General features: G+C 40.2%; 1 protein-coding gene across 5 annotated transcripts in view; it reads right to left on the bottom strand.

The window, feature by feature from the left end:
* tnpo1 (transportin 1) overlaps positions 1-22231 on the bottom strand; it is a 172831-nt gene that overhangs the window by 4462 nt on the left and 146138 nt on the right. For 4 of the 5 annotated variants that reach the window (XM_070885929.1, XM_070885930.1, XM_070885931.1 and 1 more), the window contains 9 exons: positions 21713-21799; positions 17601-17708; positions 16670-16828; positions 16461-16548; positions 16264-16362; positions 13880-13975; positions 9610-9685; positions 8423-8522; positions 3299-3373 (listed from right to left, as the gene is read on the bottom strand). In XM_070885929.1, coding sequence (XP_070742030.1) covers positions 3299-3373; positions 8423-8522; positions 9610-9685; positions 13880-13975; positions 16264-16362; positions 16461-16548; positions 16670-16828; positions 17601-17708; positions 21713-21799 — 888 coding nt within the window. Of the gene's footprint in view, positions 1-3298; positions 3374-8410; positions 8523-9609; positions 9686-13879; positions 13976-16263; positions 16363-16460; positions 16549-16669; positions 16829-17600; positions 17709-21712; positions 21800-22231 lie in introns of those variants that run through there. The other variant, XM_070885933.1, reaches the window with a different exon arrangement.

Below are 22231 nucleotides of genomic sequence, written 5' to 3'. Positions count from 1 at the left end.
AACCCTGGTTCAATGAGGAGTATAGAAGAGCATGCAGGGAGCAGCACCAGGCGTACCTAAAAATGACGTACCAACCTGGGGAAGTTGCAACACAGGACTAGATGCATGTTAAACAGCAGAAGCAGCATGCTATAGACAAACCTAAGAGATCCCACAATCAACGGATCAGATCAAAGCTCTGCAGTCCTGCCACACCCAGTCGTAAATGGTGGTGGACTATTAGAGGTGGCACCATGAATATCCCCATTATCAATGATGGCGGAGCCCAGCACACGGGTGCAAAAGTCAAGGTTTTGCAACCATCTTCAGCCAGAAGTGCCGAGTGCATGATCCTCGTCGGCCTCCTTCTGAGGTCCCCACCATCACAGAAGCCAGTCTTCAGCCAATTCGATTCACTCCATGTGATACCAACAAACAGCTGAGCAAATTGGATACAGCAAAGGCTATGGACCCCAACAACATCCCGGCTGCTGTGCTGAAGACTTGTGCTCCAGAACTTGCAGCACCTCTAGCCAAGCTGTTCCAATACAGCTACAACATTGGCAACTTCCTGACAATGTGGAAAACTGCCCAAGTATGTCCTGTCCACAAAAAGCAGGACAAATCCGATCCAGCCAATTATTGCCCCATCAGTCTACTCCCAATCATCATCATCAAAGTGATGGAAACATAGACATAGAAACATAGAAAATAAGTGCAGGAGTAGGCCATTCGGCCCTTCTAGCCTGCACCGCCATTCAATGAGTTCATGGCTGAACATGCAACCTCAGTACCCCATTCTTGCTTTCTCACCATACCCCTTGATCCCCCTAGTAGTAAGGACTTCATCTAACTCCTTTTTGAATATATTTAGTGAATTGGCCTCAACAACTTTCTGTGGTAGAGAATTCCACAGGTTCACCACTCTCTGGGTGAAGAAATTCCTCCTCATTTCGGTCCTAAATGGCTTACCCCTTATCCTTAGACTGTGTCCCCTGGTTCTGGACTTCCCCAACATTGGGAATATTCTTCCTGCATCTAACCTGTCTAACCCCGTCAGAATTTTAAACGTTTCTATGAGGTCCCCTCTCATTCTTCTGAACTCCAGTGAATACAAGCCCAGTTGATCCAGTCTTTCTTGATAGGTCAGTCCCGCCATCCCGGGAATCAGTCTGGTGAACCTTCGCTGCACTCCCTCAATAGCAAGAATGTCCTTCCTCAGGTTAGGAGACCAAAACTGTACACAATACTCCAGGTGTGGCCTCACCAAGGACCTGTACAACTGTAGCAACACCTCCCTGCCCCTGTACTCAAATCCCCTCGCTATGAAGGCCAACATGCCATTTGCTTTCTTAACCGCCTGCTGTACCTGCATGCCAACCTTCAATGACTGATGTACCATGACACCCAGGTCTCGTTGCACCTCCCCTTTTCCTAATCTGTCACCATTCAGATAATAGTCTGTCTCTCTGTTTTTACCACCAAAGTGGATAACCTCACATTTATCCACATTATACTTCATCTGCCATGCATTTTGCCCACTCACCTAACCTATTCAAGTCGCTCTGCAGCCTCATAGCATCCTCCTCGCAGCTCACACTGCCACCCAACTTGGTGTCATCCGCAAATTTGGAGATACTACATTTAATCCCCTCGTCTAAATCATTAATGTTGTTGAGTGCTATGAAGCGGCAACTTACTCACGAATAACCTGCTCACCAATGCTAAGTTTTGGTTCCGCCATGACCATACGACTCCAGACCTCATTACAACCTTCGTCCAAACATGGACCAAAGAGCTGAATTCCAGAGGCGAGGTGAGAGTGGCTGCCCTGGACATCAAGGCAGCATTTGACAAGTGTGTGGCATCAAGGAGCCCAAGTAAAATTGAAGTCAATGGTAATCGGGGAAAACGCTCCACTGGCTGGAGTCATACCTAGCACAAAGGGAAGATGGTTGTTGTTGTAAGTCAATCATCTCAGCCCCAGAACATCGCTGCAGGAGTTCCTCAGAGCAGTGTCCAAGGCCCAACCATCGCCAGCAGCTTCAGCAATAACTTTCCCTCCATCATATGGTCAGAAGTGGGGATGTTCACTGATGATTGCCGCAATGTTCAGTTCCATTTGCAACTCCACAGATAATGAAACAGTCCATGCACACATGCAGCAAGACCTGGACGACATTCAGGCTTGGGCTGATAAGTGGCAAGTAACATTTGCGCCACACAAATGCCAGGCAGTGACTATCCCCAACAAGCGAGAGACTAACCACTCCCCCTTGATATTCAATGGCGTTACCATCGCCAAATCCCCTACCATCAACATCCTGGGGGTCACCATTGACCTCAAAGTTAACTGGACCAGCCACAAATACTCTGGTAACAAGAGCAGGTCAGAGGCTAGGTATTCTGTGGTGAGTGTCTCACCTCCTGACTCCTCAAAGCCTTTCTACCATGTCAGAAGTGTGATGGAATACTCTCCACTTGCCTGGCACCGCATTTGCCACCAGTGCACCATGGCTGCATTATGCACCATCTACAAGATACACCGCAGCAACTCGCCAAGGCTTCTTCTACAGCACCTTCCTAACCCGCGACCTCTACCAACAAGGAGGATATGGGCAGCAGGGGCATGGGAACACCATCACCTCCAAGTTACACATCATCCTGACTTGGAAATAGATCGCTGTTCCTTCATAGTCGCTGGGTCAAAATCCTGGAGCTCCCTCGCTAACAGCACTATGAGAGCAGCTTCATCATCATGGACCACATGGCGGCACACCACCTCCTTCCCAAGGATAATTAGGGATGGGCAATAAATGCTGGCTTTGCCAGCGGCACCCTCATCCCAGGAATGAACAAAAACACAGAAATTCCATGAATCAATTGCCACTCATCAGTCCAAGCCTGAATGTCGTCCAGGTCTTGCTACAGCGGTCATGGACCACAGACAAGTTTACTCATTTGGACACTGTCGAGCTGTGGGGTAATCACCTGGTTTACACCTGATTATGTTAGACTGCACTGACTGCTTCTACAAGCTTTTAGCGTAAGCTCCTCTGGCTGAAAAATCTGATGTTAAAATATAAATTTTTAAGTCAATGAGATAACTTAAAAAAAATGCAATTTCTCCTCAATAAATGTCAACATTCTTGTGCATTGAAATAAAAAAAAAAGCAAATATAACAAATATAATACCAAAAACAAAGTCATTTCAGACATTAAACAAAATAAATGTTCACCACTTCTGTCTTTATTCTCTTTTTCTAAAAGCAACTAAAACAAGCAATTTCAATGATCAAAACTGAAAGAAATGTGTTACCTTGTAGAACATATCTCGAAGATCAGCTTTTGGACTAATCCAAGATGCTACTGCATCACAGAAAAAAATGAAGTCCTAGAAGAAGAAAAATATTTGAACAATTCTGATACAAGATGCTTAAAAAAGCAAGCAGACTTTTATGAAGTGTCAACAGAGGTGCTAATAGAAAGCACAGAATCATAGAAATTTATAGCACAGAAGGAGGCCATTTCGGCCCATCGTGTCCGCGCTGGCCGACAAAGAGCTATCCAGGCTAATCCCACATTCCAGCTCTTGGTCCGTAGTCTTGTAGGTTAAATAACATTAGTGTTACTAACGGAACTAAACAAGTAAAAGCACATTTTAACAAAAGGCGTATTTATATATCGCCTTTAACGTAGTGAAATGTCCCAAGGGACTTAGCAGGAGTATTACGATATAAAAAATTTGACACTGAGCTGTTCCAAGTAGAAATTAGCGCAGGTGACCAAAAGCTTGGTCAAAGAGGTAGGTTTTAAGGAGCATCTTGAAGGAGAAAAGAGAGGTAGAGAGGCGGAGAGGTTTAGGCAGGGAGTTCCAGAGCTTAGGGCCCAGTCAACAGAAGGCACAGCCACCAAGGTTGAGCAATTATAATCAGGGATGCTCAAGAGGGCAGAATTAGAGGAGCACAGACATCTCGGGGGGGGGGGGGGGGGGGGGGGGGTGGTTGTTGTGGAGCTGGAGGAGATTGCAGGGATAGGGAGCAGCGAGGGCATGGAGGGATTTGAAAATAAAGATGAGAATTTTGAAATCGAGACGTTGCTTAACCGGAAGCCAATGTAGGTCAGCGAGCACAAGGGTGATGGGTGAGCGGGATTGGTTATTGGCGAGTGTTGGATCACCTCTAGTTTACGTAGGGTAGAATGTGGGGGGCCAGCCAGGAGTGCTTGGAATAGTCAAATCTAGTAGTAACAAAGACATGGACGAGGGCTTCAGCAGCGGATGAGACAGGCGATGTTAGAGGTGGAAATAGGTGGTCTTAGTTATGCTGCGGCTATGCGGTCGAAAGCTAATTTCAGGGTCAACAATGGCACCAAGGTTGCAAACAGTCTGATTCAGCCTGGCTAGGGAACAGAGTTTGTGGCGGGGATTAAAAACAATGGCATCGGTTTTCCCAATATTCAATTGGAGAACATTTTTGCTCATGTCGGACAAGCAGTCTGATAATTTAGAGACTATGGCGGGGTCGAGAGGAGTGGTAGCGAGGTAGATATTCAGGACACCAGAAACACAAAATCAGGAATCAAATGGTTTTTGCACAGCACCAAAGTCAAGAGACCTTGTTTCTCACCATTGTGACACTGAGGAACCAATGCAGACATTATACTGTTTACATACACATCTACATATTTCCTGACTTCGATTACTACTATTGAAAATACTGGGCACCCTTTTGGAGTTTGTAATTTTAATGATAAATTATTTCCACGCAGAAAATAGCACTTTTGGCAGTAAAGCTTCTTTTGACAGCTTTACTTCTCTAACATTATCCCCAAATAGGATTAACTCCATAATGAATATTAATCACAAGTGGGCTAAATGGACCGTTAATTATTGGTTTATTCCATTTTCAGTTTTACTCAACTGGACTAGTCACATAAATGCCATGGCTACTCTAGTGATGGTGAGAAGCTGGATATTCTGCGACAAGTGGCTCACCTCCCGACTCCTCACTACTTTCACTTGACAAGGTACAACTCAGCAGTGCTATGGAATACTCCCCACTTGATTGGATGGTTGCAGCTGCAACACTCAAGAAGCATCCAGGACAAAGCAGTCCACTTGATCAGCACTTCATCCACTAGCCTAAACATCCACCCTCTTCCCCAACTGCAGCAGCTTGCTAAAGCTTCTTCAACAGCACCTGCCAACCACTAACCTCCACCACCGAGAAAGACAAGGGCAACAACTGCATGGGAACACCTCCAAGTCACATATCATTGTTCCTTCATTGTTACTGGGTCAAAATCCTTGAACTCCCTACTCAATAGCATTGTGGGAGCAGCTTCACCAAATGGACTGCAGCAGTTCAAGAAGACCCACCAACACCTTCTCAAGGGCAACTAGGGATGGGCAATATATGCTGACCTTACCAGTGATGACCACAGCCCAAAAATGAAAAAAAAAAAGCTTTGAGCAACACCCCTGTTATGTGCGCAGATCTACTTGCATAATGTTATATTTCTACATTGTTCTGAGTGGTCCTGGAACAAAATTTGCATTTTAAAAATTGAATTTATTACAAGCAACAAAACATAATGGGGTAGAAATTTATCTGGGCCCATTCTTGCTGTTGCACACCCCAACCGGGAGGCCCAAAGTTAGTGCAAAAAGGGATCTTTTTGGGCTACTTGCCTCTCCGGGATTGTAGGAAGGAGGCCGATTGCAGCAGTCAGGAGTGCAGTGGATCTGAGAAGAGCATTTCTGTTCCTTAGTTCCACATTATCTTTGTAAAAAAATTTAAGCTCAGCTTTTCAGTAGGCCGCATCTACACCTGGAAAATCCAAGTCTGTTTAGAGCAGCCTAATTTCTTGGAGGATACCCAAAACAGGTATTCGGCCCTCCATTCGCATATGAAAGGGGCCCACCTAAGCAACTGACCCAGATGCCTGAAAATCACGTACGGCCAATATTGCATTGGACGTTTTACTTGCATCTCACTGCACTGCGATGTAGCTGGATTGCAGTGTCAATATTTTGCACTGCCAGTGAAGCAGATAAATGGCTTCATCTAGTCTGTTCTGCGTACATGGTGGGGACATTGTAGGGTTAGCATTTGTGAATTGTGTGTCTGTGTGTGCAGTGTTCAGTGTTATAGTTTGTATGAGTTTGTACAGTTTGTAATCCAGGGAAAGCTGTGGCTTCCGATCCTCCCTTTCCTGTTTCACAGCAGTCATAACTGCAGACCCAACTTGAGGGTTTGGAGGCAGGAAGGGAGGAGACTAATTAAAATATATGTCAACTTCAAATGCACCTTTCTTGAAAATGTTGATGGGTGTTATCTATGGAAACATAGAAGATAATGTTCAGTATTCAACTTTTGACTATGCATTAACTGTAGATATTTAAGTAATAAGACTATTGGGAGCTAACTTTCACACTGCAAGCAAAGCAAATAATTATAGATGCACAACATTATATCTGAGCACTTAAAAGACCTTGCCAAATATTAGTGTTAATTACATTAGAAGACTGAGTAGTTATGCTGATATTACTTATTTGTAACTATAAAAGACAGGTAACAGTATCATTTACTGGACTCAGCAACAGATTGATATTGAGATAATGTCCCCATCTTGGAGCTGGAACAGTTGTGCTATCATCTTCTTAGGCCACAGGGTATTCGGAGACCCTGCTGTGCTGTGCAGTTGTATTGAGTTTCCTATTGTATTGAAGGTTAGTTCTTGCAACTCTTTTCATGCTGTCGTTTTGTTTTTCTGGACACTTCTGCCTATTAACTTTCTTAGCAATGATGATTTTGGCTTATGCTTCTACTATCAGTAATGTTGAAGCGTCAAACACCGTATACTTCATTTTCTACATTGTGCAAGCAGTAAAGTTCCATCTTAAGAGACCCGCAATTTGCGGTCAGCAGCGAAACAAAGGCATTTGCTGCTGGCCCTGAAGCAAGCTTCGCACAAAGATCTTGCTATCTGTGTCGAGAACTAAAGGTTTTCTGACCTTCAATTCAAATCAACGAACTATAGTGAGGATCCCTTTGTATGAACTGCTGTGACATTCACAGGTTGTCTAAGCAGCCAATCAAAATGCAGAAATTTGTACAGACAGCAAACAAGAAAGCGAGCAAGCTTTTAAATTCAAACTTTAAAATATAGTTAGAGAGAGCAAAACAAAGCTCTCACTTGGGTAAATGGCAAACCTGAAATAATGAACAACAAACTTAAAACATTTTTTAAAATGTTTTTGGAAAAGTTTCTTAAAAATTTAGTTTTATTAAAAGGGACAAATTTCACTGCAGAAAATTTATATTCATTTTTCAGGCCCATAACATTTGTTTAGCAGTAATAATGTTGTCAAAACCCTAGTTACACCTAATCCCTTTGGGTCTAACTTTTAGTGGGGAACTTAACAGCATAATTACTGCGGAAGAGACGACATATTCGGCAATTTTAATGATTTGGCTGATTACACAGATTGCCGGTTCTGTGGGGAGGAGAGCACAGCACAGCCTGTTTCAGAGCTGTCAATGACTGACTGCTACTTCTGGATTTCCACATGCGTCAAATCCTGAAGCTGTGTTCAGTTTCAATGGTGGAATGGCAGCGAATGCTGCCAGTTCGCTGTCATCATGGCCGCAAATTCCGGCCAATTATCGTTGTCCAGTTTTCACATGTTCTACCCGTTGCCTCCACTACTGCAACAAAGCACTTCATTTGAACAGGTCAAGTGATTCATTTCTGCTCATTAGGATAGCATATTTAGATTTTCCACTTACCCTGGATTGGATACCACCTGCATCAAGCTATCTAGTGAAAAATTACATAATAAGCTTGGTGGTCATTCTATGCAGTTATTGCTATGAAGCTGTCTAAAACATTTGAATCCCACAGTTCAAATACAGAACTTGAGTTTTTCTAAAATGAAGGCAATATACTCTCCCTGATCCACTAACATTTGTATTGAAAGATCGCAAATGAAATGAACAAGCTTGCTGAGTGTCAGGCCAATAAGAACCCCAACACTTCAGGTTGGGTGAAGGTCCCTGGACATGCTAGGCTGCCAGTCAAGTACCTTTCGTACAAAAGATAATTAGTTCTCCACGGACACAGAAAAGATCTTTCGACAGAAACCAAAGAACACTACAGCATGAAGCAAAACAATGTTAAATTACATTCAAGTTTGTTCAACTCCAAGGTAATATTCAGGAAATTGTTGGCAAAATTTAATGAAAACTTTAAATCTACATTAATTTTACAAAGTGGGGTCTATGCTACTACCGTTTTGACTGGATATTTTGGCAGCATTCCACATTTCTTTGTTCAAGAAAGGAGCCATGACTTCAGGAATTCAAATGTAATGGGAGCATTTTTGACTCCCATTTTAATCACGTCATCACAAACATCCTACAGTCTCATAACTTATCACCTGTACAACTCCTCCTGGATTGACACCAATCATACTGCAAATGCCACGGAAAGCAGAATCTTTCTCTTCATTATCCCTTATGTTTCGCAGGGAAGTACACCTGTTCAATAGTGTTAAAAAAAAGTCATGTATAAACAGGGGTTATGTACAGAGACTGATTTTAATCCACTAAAGCACTGCACACAAAATAATCTACTTATAGTATTTAATGGAATAGATATGTTGCAGTTAATTTGGCTGTTTGATCTACCCACTTTGCAAATCTAACAGCAGTAACACAATTAACGTTTTCACTTAAACGGGACAATTTAATATGTTTGTTGTCCATCAATAATCTGGCCTCTCAAGCTTTTCTATGAATACTAAATCAATGAGATTACAATTGCTCTTCTTTTCATTTTTTGAGTCTATGCATAGCCAAGTATTACTTAAAGTCAATTAATATTCACTGCCAATCTCAAAATTAAACCCACTTTAAATTACTGGGATTAAGGTCTTATATGTTCTGCGTGACTTGATTATTCCATCAAACACTTTAAAACAAAGACCATTTTAAAGAATACTTCAATTAATCCATTATTGCAACAATGTCATCCTTTGTCAGAACTATCAGTTTTTCAGTAATACAAGATTTACTACTTTAGCCATTCAATTTTAAGAAGCAGCATGTGAAAGACAAATGACTGAATATACGACAAGGTGGAACACAAGCTGGTATTCATACAAAACTGTATTATAATTTATAATACAACAAAAGACTTCCACAGTTTGCAAGCAAAGTGTTTGACCTTAAAATTAATAATTTCAGAGCATAACATGTTTCTCAAGTGAAGTTTAAAATTTTGTATTTCTATTACTTTAAAAAAAGATTTCTGCATGCAATTTATCAGACTGGTGAAAATTTCTTTAATGCTTTTACGTTCATAATCAAGCTTCTCAACACAGCAAGCATGTGACAATCTTATCCCATGCATCAGTTAGTTGTTAGCCACAACATAAAATAAAAATATACACATGACAGTGCTACTGAAAAATCACAAACCTGATAGGACAAGATTAGTCACATGGTTGGCAATGGTTAAGGATTGTGAATTTGCAATCAACTGAAAACTATTGCTATAAGTGAGAAAGAGATAGAGAAAGAGTGAAGAGGAAAATGAATTAAATAAAGATTGAATAATACACACCAGGGTCTTATAAACTGCTGTAGCATGGGGGCCACCTCTTGAGGACAAACGTAACCAAGACGACCAATTGTTATTGCTACGGTAACGCAATCACGGTTATACACCACCAAACGCCAACCAAGACATGAGCAAATGAGGGGGAGGAGAAAAATAAAGAAAAAACAACAAATAACTCAGAAACAGAAATCAACAGAATCTGTGTATGATAACAAAATTAAGATCATCTTTTTGTGTTGATTATTAGATTAACTACCACCCAGTGAGGGGAGGCAGAAATTATGGTGCAATCTTTTTAAAAAAAAATCAAAAAACACGTTAAAAGAGGGAACACTCCCAAAACACCCGAATTTTAAACTAACCCTCCCAAATTGAACAAAATGTGCCCTCCTAAAATATCAGACTGAACCCCCTCCCCCCGATTGATCAGTCATTTTGGCAAATAGTTTTCCTTGAATGTATGCAAATTACAGCTTTATCATTCATTAAAAAAAATCTTGTAATGTTACTGGCAACTTTCAAGATCTCTTCCCTATGAAGTTGGAGATATACTGCACTCTGCAAACTCAAATCAGTATGAAACAGCTTCCTGGAAGAGGTCGCTCATATTGAGGCCTCAGTGTACTCCATAATCCCTTGCATTATACTGTTACTTTTACATTAATACACACTCAAAATCACTGTGACACTGTGCTAAAATGACAATGCAACTTCCCCCACCCTCAAATCTTGCCCTCATTTTTCATAGTACTGTACACTATACTCAATCTGTGCTAAGTAGGGAAATTACTGAATCACTTACAGTTGCTTAAATAGCAACAAATGAGTGCATAATTTTGAACTTTGATATTACAATCCAAAATGGCAATTTATCAGTCATCAGAAATCATAAAATTAGTATTGTAATAACCTATTATAATTAGGTTATTAATGAATAAAGAACATATTTAGCAAATAAATTGAGAGCTCTGAAATTAACTGCAACCTTTAAAATAGCTGTATAGACTACAATAAAATCTATTGTTTGCTGATGGCAGAAAGAACAAGTTTCCTCAAAGTAGCAAAAACATTTGAAATTTCAAGCTTTTTCCTTTAATTCAAATAGCCCTTGCATTCCTTTCAAAAGACCTTGTAATGTCCACTAGGATAATTCCAAAATTCAGATTACATAAAACATGGAAATAGCAAAGTGTTTTAGAAGTGTTCCCCTTTAAACTCACGAAAAGTTATCATTCAGAAAGAAAAGGTAATGGTTTAAGGATTACTCCAAACTAACTACAAGGACGCTACAAAAATCCAGCAGATTCATATAAAGCAGAGGAGGGAAACCTATGTTCAAGAGACACAAACTATGCAACATTCTCATTAAAACAAGCATTCATGAACAATCTGATGAGACATGCAAAAAAGCAGATGAATGTTCATTCAAAAATAAAGTTCAGTGTAGGACATACTGATCAAACTGTACGAGGGGTATGCCAATTGAAATGAAACTTCTTGCAACTTGCGTAACATGCAAGTTGTACACAGAATAAATTTGCAATTTGAATAATAGTGCATTCAGCACAAAGTTGTTTTCTTCACATTGTAACCAAATTGCTTAAATTAGCAATATTTCTACAAAAAGCCCACGGTAGTTTAAAAATCTCTAAAATTGTAGAAACTGGCCTTATAGATTGTATTTTTCTTGCAACACCTCAAAAAAAAAGCTTCCTGAGAAAATAAATAAGATTACAAAATTTTAAGTATCTGAAACAAAGTTTGACTTAGACTTATAAAAGGAAGACATGTCTAGAAAAAAAAATGGGATAACTAAGCAACACCGGCTCAGGAATTGGGTTAGGATCAACTAAGGATTGTGCTTAATGTGTGTACGTAATTCTGGGAGTTAGAAATTGAACCAGGAAAGCACCGACTGCTTATACATACACAACACAATGGGCAAGTGTTGCTACATTTCACAAATTAAAAAAAAAACACCAAGTTTTGCTTTTACATTCAGACAACAGGTTTACACAAAATGTTTTGGGAAATAATACTTCAACCCTGACACAAATGTAGCATATTTAGAAAAGGGACAGTTGATCAGTTATCCTTCATTAAACGTGCAACATTTTGTTCACATTTATTGCTGCTGTGTAGTGTCTTACTGCACACCTGCATCTATACTTTGAAGAACCTAAATAGTACATAAATGCCAAGAGGAACAAGCTTATAAACATAAATGTCCCTAATCTAGATATTCATTAACCATCAATGAAGCTGGACATGGCAACATAACTGTCAGAAGATATATGCTAAAGGAGTCAAATGAACTCCATGTCAGATGCAAGTTCTGCACAAAACAGTTGTAAGTAGATTAATTATTACAATAGTAACTACACTTCAAAATTACTTAATTGGCCGTAAAGCGTTTTGGGATCTGTCCCGAGGTTGTGAAAGGCGCTATATAAATGCAAGTTTTTCTTTTTAAGTGGTCTTATAACTATTAGCATAGTGAATATTTTAAACTGTATAGAAATTTAAATATATATGTACCAAATACAGAGTACAGATTTTGTTCTTTGTATTTAATAAACACTTAACATGCAAAATACAATCTGATCTAAGAGTGCATATGGCTGCCTCAGTGACACTCTGAGTTGCTGACCAGAATAACCATGAGAAACTAGGGGGAGGAATTGCAAGGCGCCCCACTTGGGGTGGTAACTTTTATGACAGCGCAAAAGTATCACAGGGCACTACGTGAGCAACTCCGTTGCGAACTTCTGGTTTAGCACTCCAGGAAGAAAGTGGAGCGCTAAATCAAGCTCTACCACTTCCCTTGGAGTGCTAAAGCTGGCAAGAGGGGCTGTAATGGTGCAGCGCTGCTGAGAATGGAGGCTTCTTCCCTCCCTTAAAGAGAAGGGCCATCACGGCTGACTCTGCATTGAAACTAGGTACCTCGTTGCTGACGGCAGCCGCGATCTGGCCCAATCAGCCCCAAACACAGTGCTGATCGATTGCGGCTGAAGAAAATTCTCAAAAATGGACTGCAGGCATTTGCAAATTTTTATTTATTTTTTTTGCATGTACCAACATCCCCATTACATAGCGCTCTCCAAGCACCCGGCTGCCCTAACAACGCCTCGGTGTTGTCGCCCGCCGATGCTACAGGGAGCGGAGCTGAAGTTCGGGTCCGGGTCGCTACACAGCACTGTTGACGTCATGATCGCGTGGCGCTAGGGTTACCATCGCCACAAAGTTTGTGGGCGTCAGTACTCTCGCCGTGCCTGGTCGCAAAGCTGGTAGAAACCCCCGGAGGCGAATTTCTAGCCTTAGCATATTTTAATATGTTTGGACATCAAAAACCCAAGGGAGCCAAATTAAAACAGATAATCTGACAAAACTGCTGCAGCATTCTGGGCTATCAGCTGTATCAACATAAACAATATTTTTTGCACAATTTTACGGGAGTGGGGGGTGGGGGGGAGGCGTTCCTCAACCTTCAGGATTCTTTACATGAAGCAAATTGCATTCTAGTATGCCAATTCTACAGGTCTATGTCAGACAAAATGTTATTATAGACTTTATACAATTTATACCCATACAACAGGTCAATTTTCATCAAATAGAATTTGCATATTTTTAAAAACTGATTTGCTTGCTATCAATAGTTTCTCAGTAATTTTATTTTATTCTTATCAAACAGACCATGCATCTGACAATAAATCCACAAGCTTGTTCCCAATTATCACTTACAAGCCTCAAAATAAATCAATGACAGTCCAATGTATTTTCTATTTTACTTTCAAGGCTAAGCATTGTAAGTCAAACATTAAGACAAAATTCCTTTCTTTGATATTGAAACGTTTTGTAATTTTCATAATATCCTAAGCTTATTCAGCATTTCCAACTTCGATCCTTGGAAAGACTCATTCCACTATGCAATGAATACAGTGAAATTTTAACAGCAGAAATTAAACATCATTTCATACTAATACGAGTAGATTCGAAGAGTTCATTGACAGGGCAACTCCGATATGTAGAACTACCATCCTTTCATAATAGTTGACTAGAATCAGTAACCTGACCTAAAAGCTATCAAGAAATTCTGAATAGGTGCTTTACAAACAGGCCAACACGGTCTTGTCAATAGCCAGCGCGCAATGTTAATACATATTTATGCAGCTTAAAAATATATTTTTAGCCACTTCAGATATACTTCACACATTCCTAATCAAAACAATACTCAACAACAAATTAAACATCTTACGAAATCACTATGAGTTACCTGTATTTTCCAGTAATGTTTTTGGTGTGTTCGGTCTATTAATGATTTCCACCAGCTGGTGCAAGACCATTGGAACATAAGGCTGCATTTCAATCCCTAGTAAAAAATAAAATTAGTTGAGTGAAGAGTTTACCAGCTAAAGGCAGTCCCTCACCCATTGCGCTTTAAAGTTCTACACACTGGTTCCATGTCAATAGAAACTACACTTACGATGGGGAAATAACAAATTTAAGTAATTTTTCTTCCTCATTTTCTTTTCCAGGGAGAAAGTGAAAGAAAATATATATTTTTCAATTATAGTGCAGATGACAAAGCACAATGAAAATTAAAATGATACTTCTTCAAAATAAAATTACAACATATAAATACATAGAGAGCAGTATGGAACGGCAATAACACACCATAGTATTTAAATATGCTACTCAGTATACTTTTATAACAACTGGTCCACTTTATAATTCAGTGGCCTAACATCAGTTTTGTACAAGATCATTATGCGGACATACACGTGACAATTTGGAGGATTTTGTATATCGCTTTTTTGAAATGACTAGATATGCAGGATGACTGTTTTAGAAATAACTAAAGTTTAGATAGAATTTGTCTTTCTTTATTAATGTTGAAAATAGAGATCAGAGCTCAGTTGTCAGCGAAGCACATGCAAGCAATGTTCCCTTTAAGTTGCTCAGCTGCGCAGCACTCTGAAGGTCCTACACAGCCGGTGAGCCAGGTTTTAAATAGAATAAAAACGTGCATGCATGGAATTTTGAATGGCCTGGGTAGCCTGTTAAAGGGGCCGCGTGGGCCAAAAAATTTTTGGAGGGAACATTGCAGGCAAGTACTTTGATCTGTAGATTAGCCTGGATGCATAAGTTTTGCCTTGGTGCCAACCAAATTATGCATAAGAGCAACAGATACAAGAGGTCTGGATAAGCTTTAAACACCCTCTCATCAACTGATTCTATGCACAAGATGCTCCACTGTGTCTTTGAACTTGAGCAATTGACAGTTATTTATTCAGAGACCTTTGGGTTGGAATATAGAATGCAGACTTTTCCTAATATCTTCAACTCATTTCAGTTTCTTGAGTTGGCACGTGGACTCCATGAGCTGGCATAGGAATCTCATTAGCTACATTCAGCATCTAAGCCACTGAAAATCACCCAAAATCTTCGTCGTGCAACAAACTGCGTAAGAAACAAGTTCTAGAAAGGGGCATTTTAATACTTCATAGACTGGTTCTATTATTTTCTATGAACTTGTACAAATTTTCCCCTAAATGTAACTGACTGTGCTGTATATACTGCCTTTCAGAGTACAGAGAACATGGCGGTCATGCCACTTGGTTTCTTATTTCTATATCATAGTTTAAGGAGTTACCGTTAGTCCTGTCCTGTTCACAGCATGCGCAATGCTGTTCCTAGCAGACTCTCTCTGCTTACCATTACGCATTCAAGAGTCGGGAGCCTGAACTTAAATGACTTTATTTTGGTTGGATTTATACAACATGGGGACTATATACTTCTGACCGACATGTGCCTTGTAGGTGGTGGAGGCGCTATGGGAGGGGCTAGGTGGTAAACTACGTGCTGCAAAAATAGCCAGCCTCTGACCTGCTCTAGTAGCCATGGCTTTAATGTGGCTGTTCCAGTTGAGGTGGTGTCGCTTCACACCATTGTTGATGACTCCCTCAATCACTTTGCTGATGATTGGCAGTAGGCATTGGCAAAGAGCGGTAATAGGCCGGGTTGGATTGTCCTTTTTGTGGACTGGACATATTGGGCAATTTTCCACATGGTGAGTAGATGCGTGGGTTGTAGCAGCTTAGCTATCAACGTTGATACTTCTGAAGCATAACTCTTTAGCATTAAAGCCAGGACGTTGTTGGGTACATACACTTTATGTCCAACACACTTGTTTCTGGCTATCTCGTGGCATGAATTGAATTGGTTGAAGACTGCAAATGTGGAGATCTCAGGAGGAGTAGCGGTCTTTTGATTGAGTGAATAGCGAAAAACTATGGTCGGAGAATCAGTAATGTGAGGTCATCAATTTAAAATCTTCATTTAAGAGTGAGGAGAGGGGTTAAGAGGAACCTTTCATAAACAAAATGGCAGTGTCACAGCTGTTACAGCGTGGAATGTTTTGTTACAGGGAGTCTTCTGCATCTTTTAAGGGAAAAGTGAATAAACGCATGAAGCAGAGAAAAATACAGGATTGAAGGGAAGAAAGCAGGGCAAGAGGAGTGGCTTTGGATTCCTCTAGCAAAGAACCACCACAGATAGAATGGATCAAATAGACCCCCTTTGTGCTGGAAACATCGCTAGTTCTAAATGTATACTTCTTACCAAGTTCAGCTTGCTGTGTATACATCAAATACTAACCCATCTGAATGGAGATCTCTCCAATTGCCCATGTGGCATTATTACACACCGAAATAAACTCTGGGTTCAAATTAGTTCCAAGAACTGGCATGAAATCAGCTGTAAAAGAGAAATAAAGTTGAAATCATATTCAAAAACCATTAAAAATGCAATTTTATTTACAGTGACATAAACAAATGAATGAAGACATTACATACCAATGCAAGGTTTCACATGCTGAAAACAAGCCTTGGTTAAATCACCCAACAAGGCAAATGAACTCTGTCGTACTTCTGGCATCTTATCCTTTAAGTTAAAAAAAACAATCATTTGTTTCAGGTTTTTTTGGCTGGTGGGGGTGGGGGCGGAAAAGAGGATAGGGGATTGATTGACAAAAGAGTTCTGGTTTAATGGAACATTTACTTACCTGCATGCACTGGTACATCAACGATAAAATATTGCTCCGTGCTACTAACTGTTCAATACTTCCTCCAAGACCTTCAGCGAGGCCACTCAGTAAATCAAGTGCCACAATCATAAAATCTTTATCGGGGGCTTCACACTGGTCAGGTTGAGAACCATGCAACTGTAATACAAGAACCAATGACATAAAAGAACAGAACCAGACACCAAAACAATTTGGATTACAATAATATCAATCTTGTTTGTCTGAAAATACCATGTGCATTCAGGTTACCATCTACAGATAGAGCCTAAATGGACATCTAAGTAGTGTCAGAAACCATTATTCCATTGATCTCGTCTTCTCTTCTACTCCTTCCCATCTTGGTAGAATGCTGTACTATGACCTTCATTAACATTTCTCAAATTCAAGAAAATGAAAAAGATTAAATTAGAGCCAATGTTAAAATTGAAAAGGGGGATCAATACTTCCTGACTGCAACTATCAATGTTCAGTTAAGCATGGTAAGCATTACCCATTCAAAATTGCTATTAGTGGGTGTTGAAAATTAAATAGTTTATGGAATATTAATCAAATTGACAAATTAAATGTGCTAAAATGTCATTGTAATTTTACATAGAATTTACAGCACAGAAACAGGCCATACAGCCCACTGGCCAGTGATAATGCTCCACATGAACTTCCTCCTACCCTTCTTCATCTAACCCCATCAGCATAACCTTCTGTTTCTTTGTCCCTTGTGTGTATCTAGCTCCCCCTTAAAATTAATCTATACTATTCGCCTCAACTACTCCTTGTGGTAGCAAGTTCCTATTCTAGTTGCTCCTGAATTTCCTATTACATTTACTGGTGACGATCTTATATTTATATAACAAACTACTGTTTTTCTGTAACAATCACATCCTAATACAATTTATAGCATTATAATACTTACCATAGCTTGTGAAAGTGTCTTTTGGACTAGGTTTACACAACGCTGGTACACTGGTTCACAGTATGGAAGAAAGCCAGACTGCAAGGCAGTGGCAACAGAAGACAGGCACTGCAACACACAACATATCTTAGATTTAATATAATGCTATTTCTGGTCACTCACAATTTAGAAAATGGAGCTTTCATTACAACACTACTGCAACATTTATGATATAAATGGCTCCTTTATTAACATAACTTATCCCCTACAATGTAATTTTAGAAATAAGAAAGCAGGGGACAATAGTTTCAAAAGTAGGCAGTGATTGCTGATCCAATATGGTGCAACCAGTAAATCAAGCGAGGATTATCTCTGGAAATTATCCATTTTTTTGTAACATCACACAATATATTTATATTTAAATATTGGGAGTATCTCATTTTCCATGCTGATAATTTTGAATATTTTTTCCACTAAATTAGTTTCAAATTCCAGTCCACACTAACTCATTTCCATTCACCTTTCTCTACTTTCATTCTGAAACACCAGTTATCTGCTTATTATTTAAATTAGGGTTTCACAACTGCAGATTACCTGTGCAGTCTTAAGCACCAGCCAGCCCACCAGATCACGTCTGCACTGGACACCATTATTTGAGAAATTGATCAGCATAAAGATAATCAGAGACTATTTCCCAGATATATCCACTGGAAGACTAACGCAGAAAAGATATTTATTTGGATGTTGGCAACGGATGGTGAAAGTTGAAAAGGAGACAGAAGCGGAGAATAATCATGTCAAACAGAACACAGTTGTTACATTAATGTTGAGAAATTCAAATGAAAAATTTGCACGATAAGCATGCTTATTCAGTCAAATCATAGCAACCAGATAAGAGCACTATTTTCTCACCTATAAATCAGGAAGCAGTGTTTAGGAAGAACATGCTAGATGGCCTACTTGTAGTTAAGAAAGAAAGAATAAAATAAAGAGAAACCTTCGAATAAGAGTAACTGTTATATGTGATCACCTATCAGGCTAAAGTTTTTTTTTGCATCAACAACTTTCATTTGTATAGTGCCTTTAATGTAGTAAAACATCTCAAGGCACTTCACAGGATCATTATCAAACAAAATTTGACACCGAGCCAAATGAGATATTTGGACAGGTGACCAAAAAGCTTGGTCAAAGAGGTAGGTTTTAAGGAGCAACTTAAAAGTAGGAGATAGAGGCAGAGTGGTTTAGAGAGGGAGTTCCAGAGATTAGGGCCTAGGCAGTTGAAGGCATGGCTGACAATGGTGGAGGTGGAAGTAGGCCGCCTTGGTGATGTACAGGATATAGGGTCAGAAGCACATCTCAGGGTTAAATAGGACTCCAATGGTGCGAATGGTCTGGTTCAACCTCAGGCAGGGCAAGGGAGAGGGATGATATCAGTAGCCAAGGAATGGAGTTTGTGGCAAAGACTGACACAATGGCTTTGGTCTTCCCAATACTTAGCTGGAGGAAATTTCTGTTCATCCAGTACTGGATGTTGGACAAGCAGCGTAACAAATCATATCTAAGAATGCGAGGTGTGCTCAAATACAAGTTTTGACCAGACTTTAAGGGGAAAAAAAGTGTTTGGCATTCAACGATGAAACTGAACTTCTTGGAAGTTAGCAATGGTGATGTGTGAATGGATTTGAGGTCTGAGCCAACAGTGAGGCCAAGAATATTAATAGAGGAGCAAGGACTAAGGAGGGATCCAAAAAGGCAGCAGTTGTAACTAGATTTGAAAGGGAAATGAAAAAGTTGTCTCTGAAGAACTGAAACAATTTCCTTATACATCAGTGAATATCCAGTGACTTTAGCCACACAGACCAGGAGATCATCATAATGGTTGAAGGCTCTTTATCTAGACCATTGAGATTAGAGCTGGAGAAGAGTGATTCAAGGTCAACTTTCTCTTTAGCTCTTATAGCCAGTAACTGCACCACCAAGCTGGAAGCAGCATGAAAAAGGAGGATTCACAGAAATTACAAGTGCTTTTTCAAGGAACCATAAATGCCAGAGAGATGTCGTCAAAATTGATGCTAATTTTTGAAAACAATGCATTTAGCAACGGAGGATTTACAGAAATTACACGCAGAAATTTAAAAAAAACCGTGGGATGTCGCAAGTAGATCAAGAGGTCAGGTACAAGAGATAGAATAATTTTTAGGATAGAAGGACATGTTTGAAACGAGATGTAGTATCAAATCTGTCAGAAGGGGAGGGAGATGGTATAAAATTTCCATGCCAACTAGAAAATCGATCAATTCACTGGCACAAGAGTGAAAGCAGCAACTGAACCTGGGAATAATAGCAAAGAATTTGCGACCATTTCAGTTGGCAGACTCCTTGCACCAAATAAAATTGGTTTACAGAGTGTAACCTGCCATAGAATATTCTCTAAGTGATTGATTTAAAACAGCAGTTGGAAAAGCCCAGTTGTAAAAAAAAAGACAAAGTGCAAATTGGACTAGAAGTGAGGACAATATTAAATTAGTTGAAATATCCCGAGGGGTACAGGATGATTAAGCAATAAGTTATTCAAGGGTTACTTAGGATAACAAAGGAAATCGGCATTCATACTAGTCTGATTAATAGAAGCTATTGCTGATGGTTAACAGTGAAGTTAGTAATGGTGATTTCAGAGGGGAAGTTAGATTTAATCTTGCTTGACAAAAAGTTGAAAGTCCCAACAGTATCAAGGGGAGGAGAGTAATGGAGGTAACCGATGAATTTAGTGAGAAGGACAATCTATTTTTTTAACTAGAAGAGATTGAAGTCGGATAATAAAAGGAACGAAGGTAATCTGCAGGGGCATTAGTGCATATATCTTTGCACTGGAGGCTGCAATGAAAAGTGTAAGAGAAATTGGAAGGGGCAAGAGTCAGAAAGAAGGAAATCCTGAGTTTGAGAGAGAAAGTGAGGGTGGGGAAACTAAGATTTGAGGAGATACAAATGTTGCAGAAGAGTAGAATAAAGGGAGAAGAAGAAACAGTGGCTATGGAGGATAACATTTTCAGTGTCTGGTGCTGTGCCAAGCTGAATTTTTAGGTTGCACTTTTAGATTTATGCCAATAGAGAAGAAAAAGCAACCGGCTGTGTCACGGAGCTGTATTTGATAACGACATTCTCAATAGTAGCTGTTCTTCTAAAGACTTGGGCAGGGGATAGCACAGCAAGGAAGAAAACTGGACCTAGCGCTAACAAATCAAAGTGGCGGGGGGGAAGGCGAGAGCAAAATAAAAAATCAACAGCGCTATAATACGAGCAAGACAGAAAGGGAGGTATACTGTAAAAACAACATTCAAGGGGTGGACTGCCAACCTGGGACACAAACATCAGCATCTCAGCTGATTTCAACAAGATATACCAACAACATAAATATTCTTCCGAATTAAATAAACACAATGGGGTGGATATTCGGTCGAGACTCATTTGGCGCAGTAACCCAGGCGGAGTGGTAATTTTATCAGCTTGAAAAAATTTGCGACCTCCGCCCAGAAATACATCAGAATCGGGTGATGAGCTGACAGGGGTGTTAAATCAGCCGTTGCACACCTGAGCTGGGGGGGGGGGGGTCATAAAGAAAGTTTGCTCAGTAAATTTGGCAGATTCATTGCGCATGCGCGGAACTCACGAGTCAGACCCCGGGAACAGCCGAGTCTTAAAGGCGCGGCAAAGTAATGCACCGATTAAAGTTTTCAAAATCACTTGTTTACAACCTGTACTGTCTGCCGCTGCAAACTCGGAGGCTCACGCACCGTCCTCTGTGTAAACGTTGCACTGACTGTGACTTCCGAGGGAAGCGCTTCCTCATTCCTTTAAGTAGCCACCAGTTAACGACTCTGCAAGCCTGTACTGACTGTTTTTCCAGATGTTGTTCTTGGCGGCCGTTAAATTAGGTGGCCGCACCTGATTTTCCAGCCGGGGTGCAAGCGTGGGCGTTGCACCAGGAATACGTCATGAACGGAGTGATCTTCAGCAGCTAGGCGCTACTGATGTGTGTCCCCAGTCGGTAACCTCTTACGATCCCATTAATGCCCCCTCTAGTTGCTAACTGAGGCGTTAGGCAACCGGAAATCCAGCCCATTATCTTTACACACCTCAAGTAAGGGAAAAAGGTCTTTGTCTTCATCCTTCAACATGTTCCATTTCTGAATGAGAGGAGGCATCAACATCTGAATGTACTCCTTGTGTGAGAAAGACAAAGAGGGTTAATTTTACTGCCCATTGAAACCAACTGATCCATGTTGCTGATAACAAACGTCTTCCCACCCCTCTTCATCTAACCCCATCAGTATAATCTTCTATTCCTTTGTATCTCATAAGTGTATATCTAAACTTCCCCATAAATATTCGCCTCAACTACTCCTTGTGGCTTGTGGTAGCAAGTTCCATATTCTAACCAAGTGTTCACTAAGTAAAGAATTCGCTATTGGATTTATTGGTGACTATCCTTTATTTATTGTCCCTAGGACTCCCTCATAAGTGGAAATATCATCTCTTCATCTACCATATCAAATCCTTTCATAATCTTAAATATCTCTACCAGGTCACCCATCAGTCTTCTCTTTTCTATAGAAAAGAGCCCCAGCCTTTGCTGACCTCGCTCTCTAATAATT

Source organism: Pristiophorus japonicus, chromosome 1, assembly GCF_044704955.1.
Source record: "Pristiophorus japonicus isolate sPriJap1 chromosome 1, sPriJap1.hap1, whole genome shotgun sequence".
In the NCBI taxonomy this organism is placed as follows: Eukaryota; Metazoa; Chordata; class Chondrichthyes; family Pristiophoridae; genus Pristiophorus; species Pristiophorus japonicus.
Note: the sequence above shows the minus strand (reverse complement) of the source record. Positions and strands in the feature narration are given on the sequence as shown.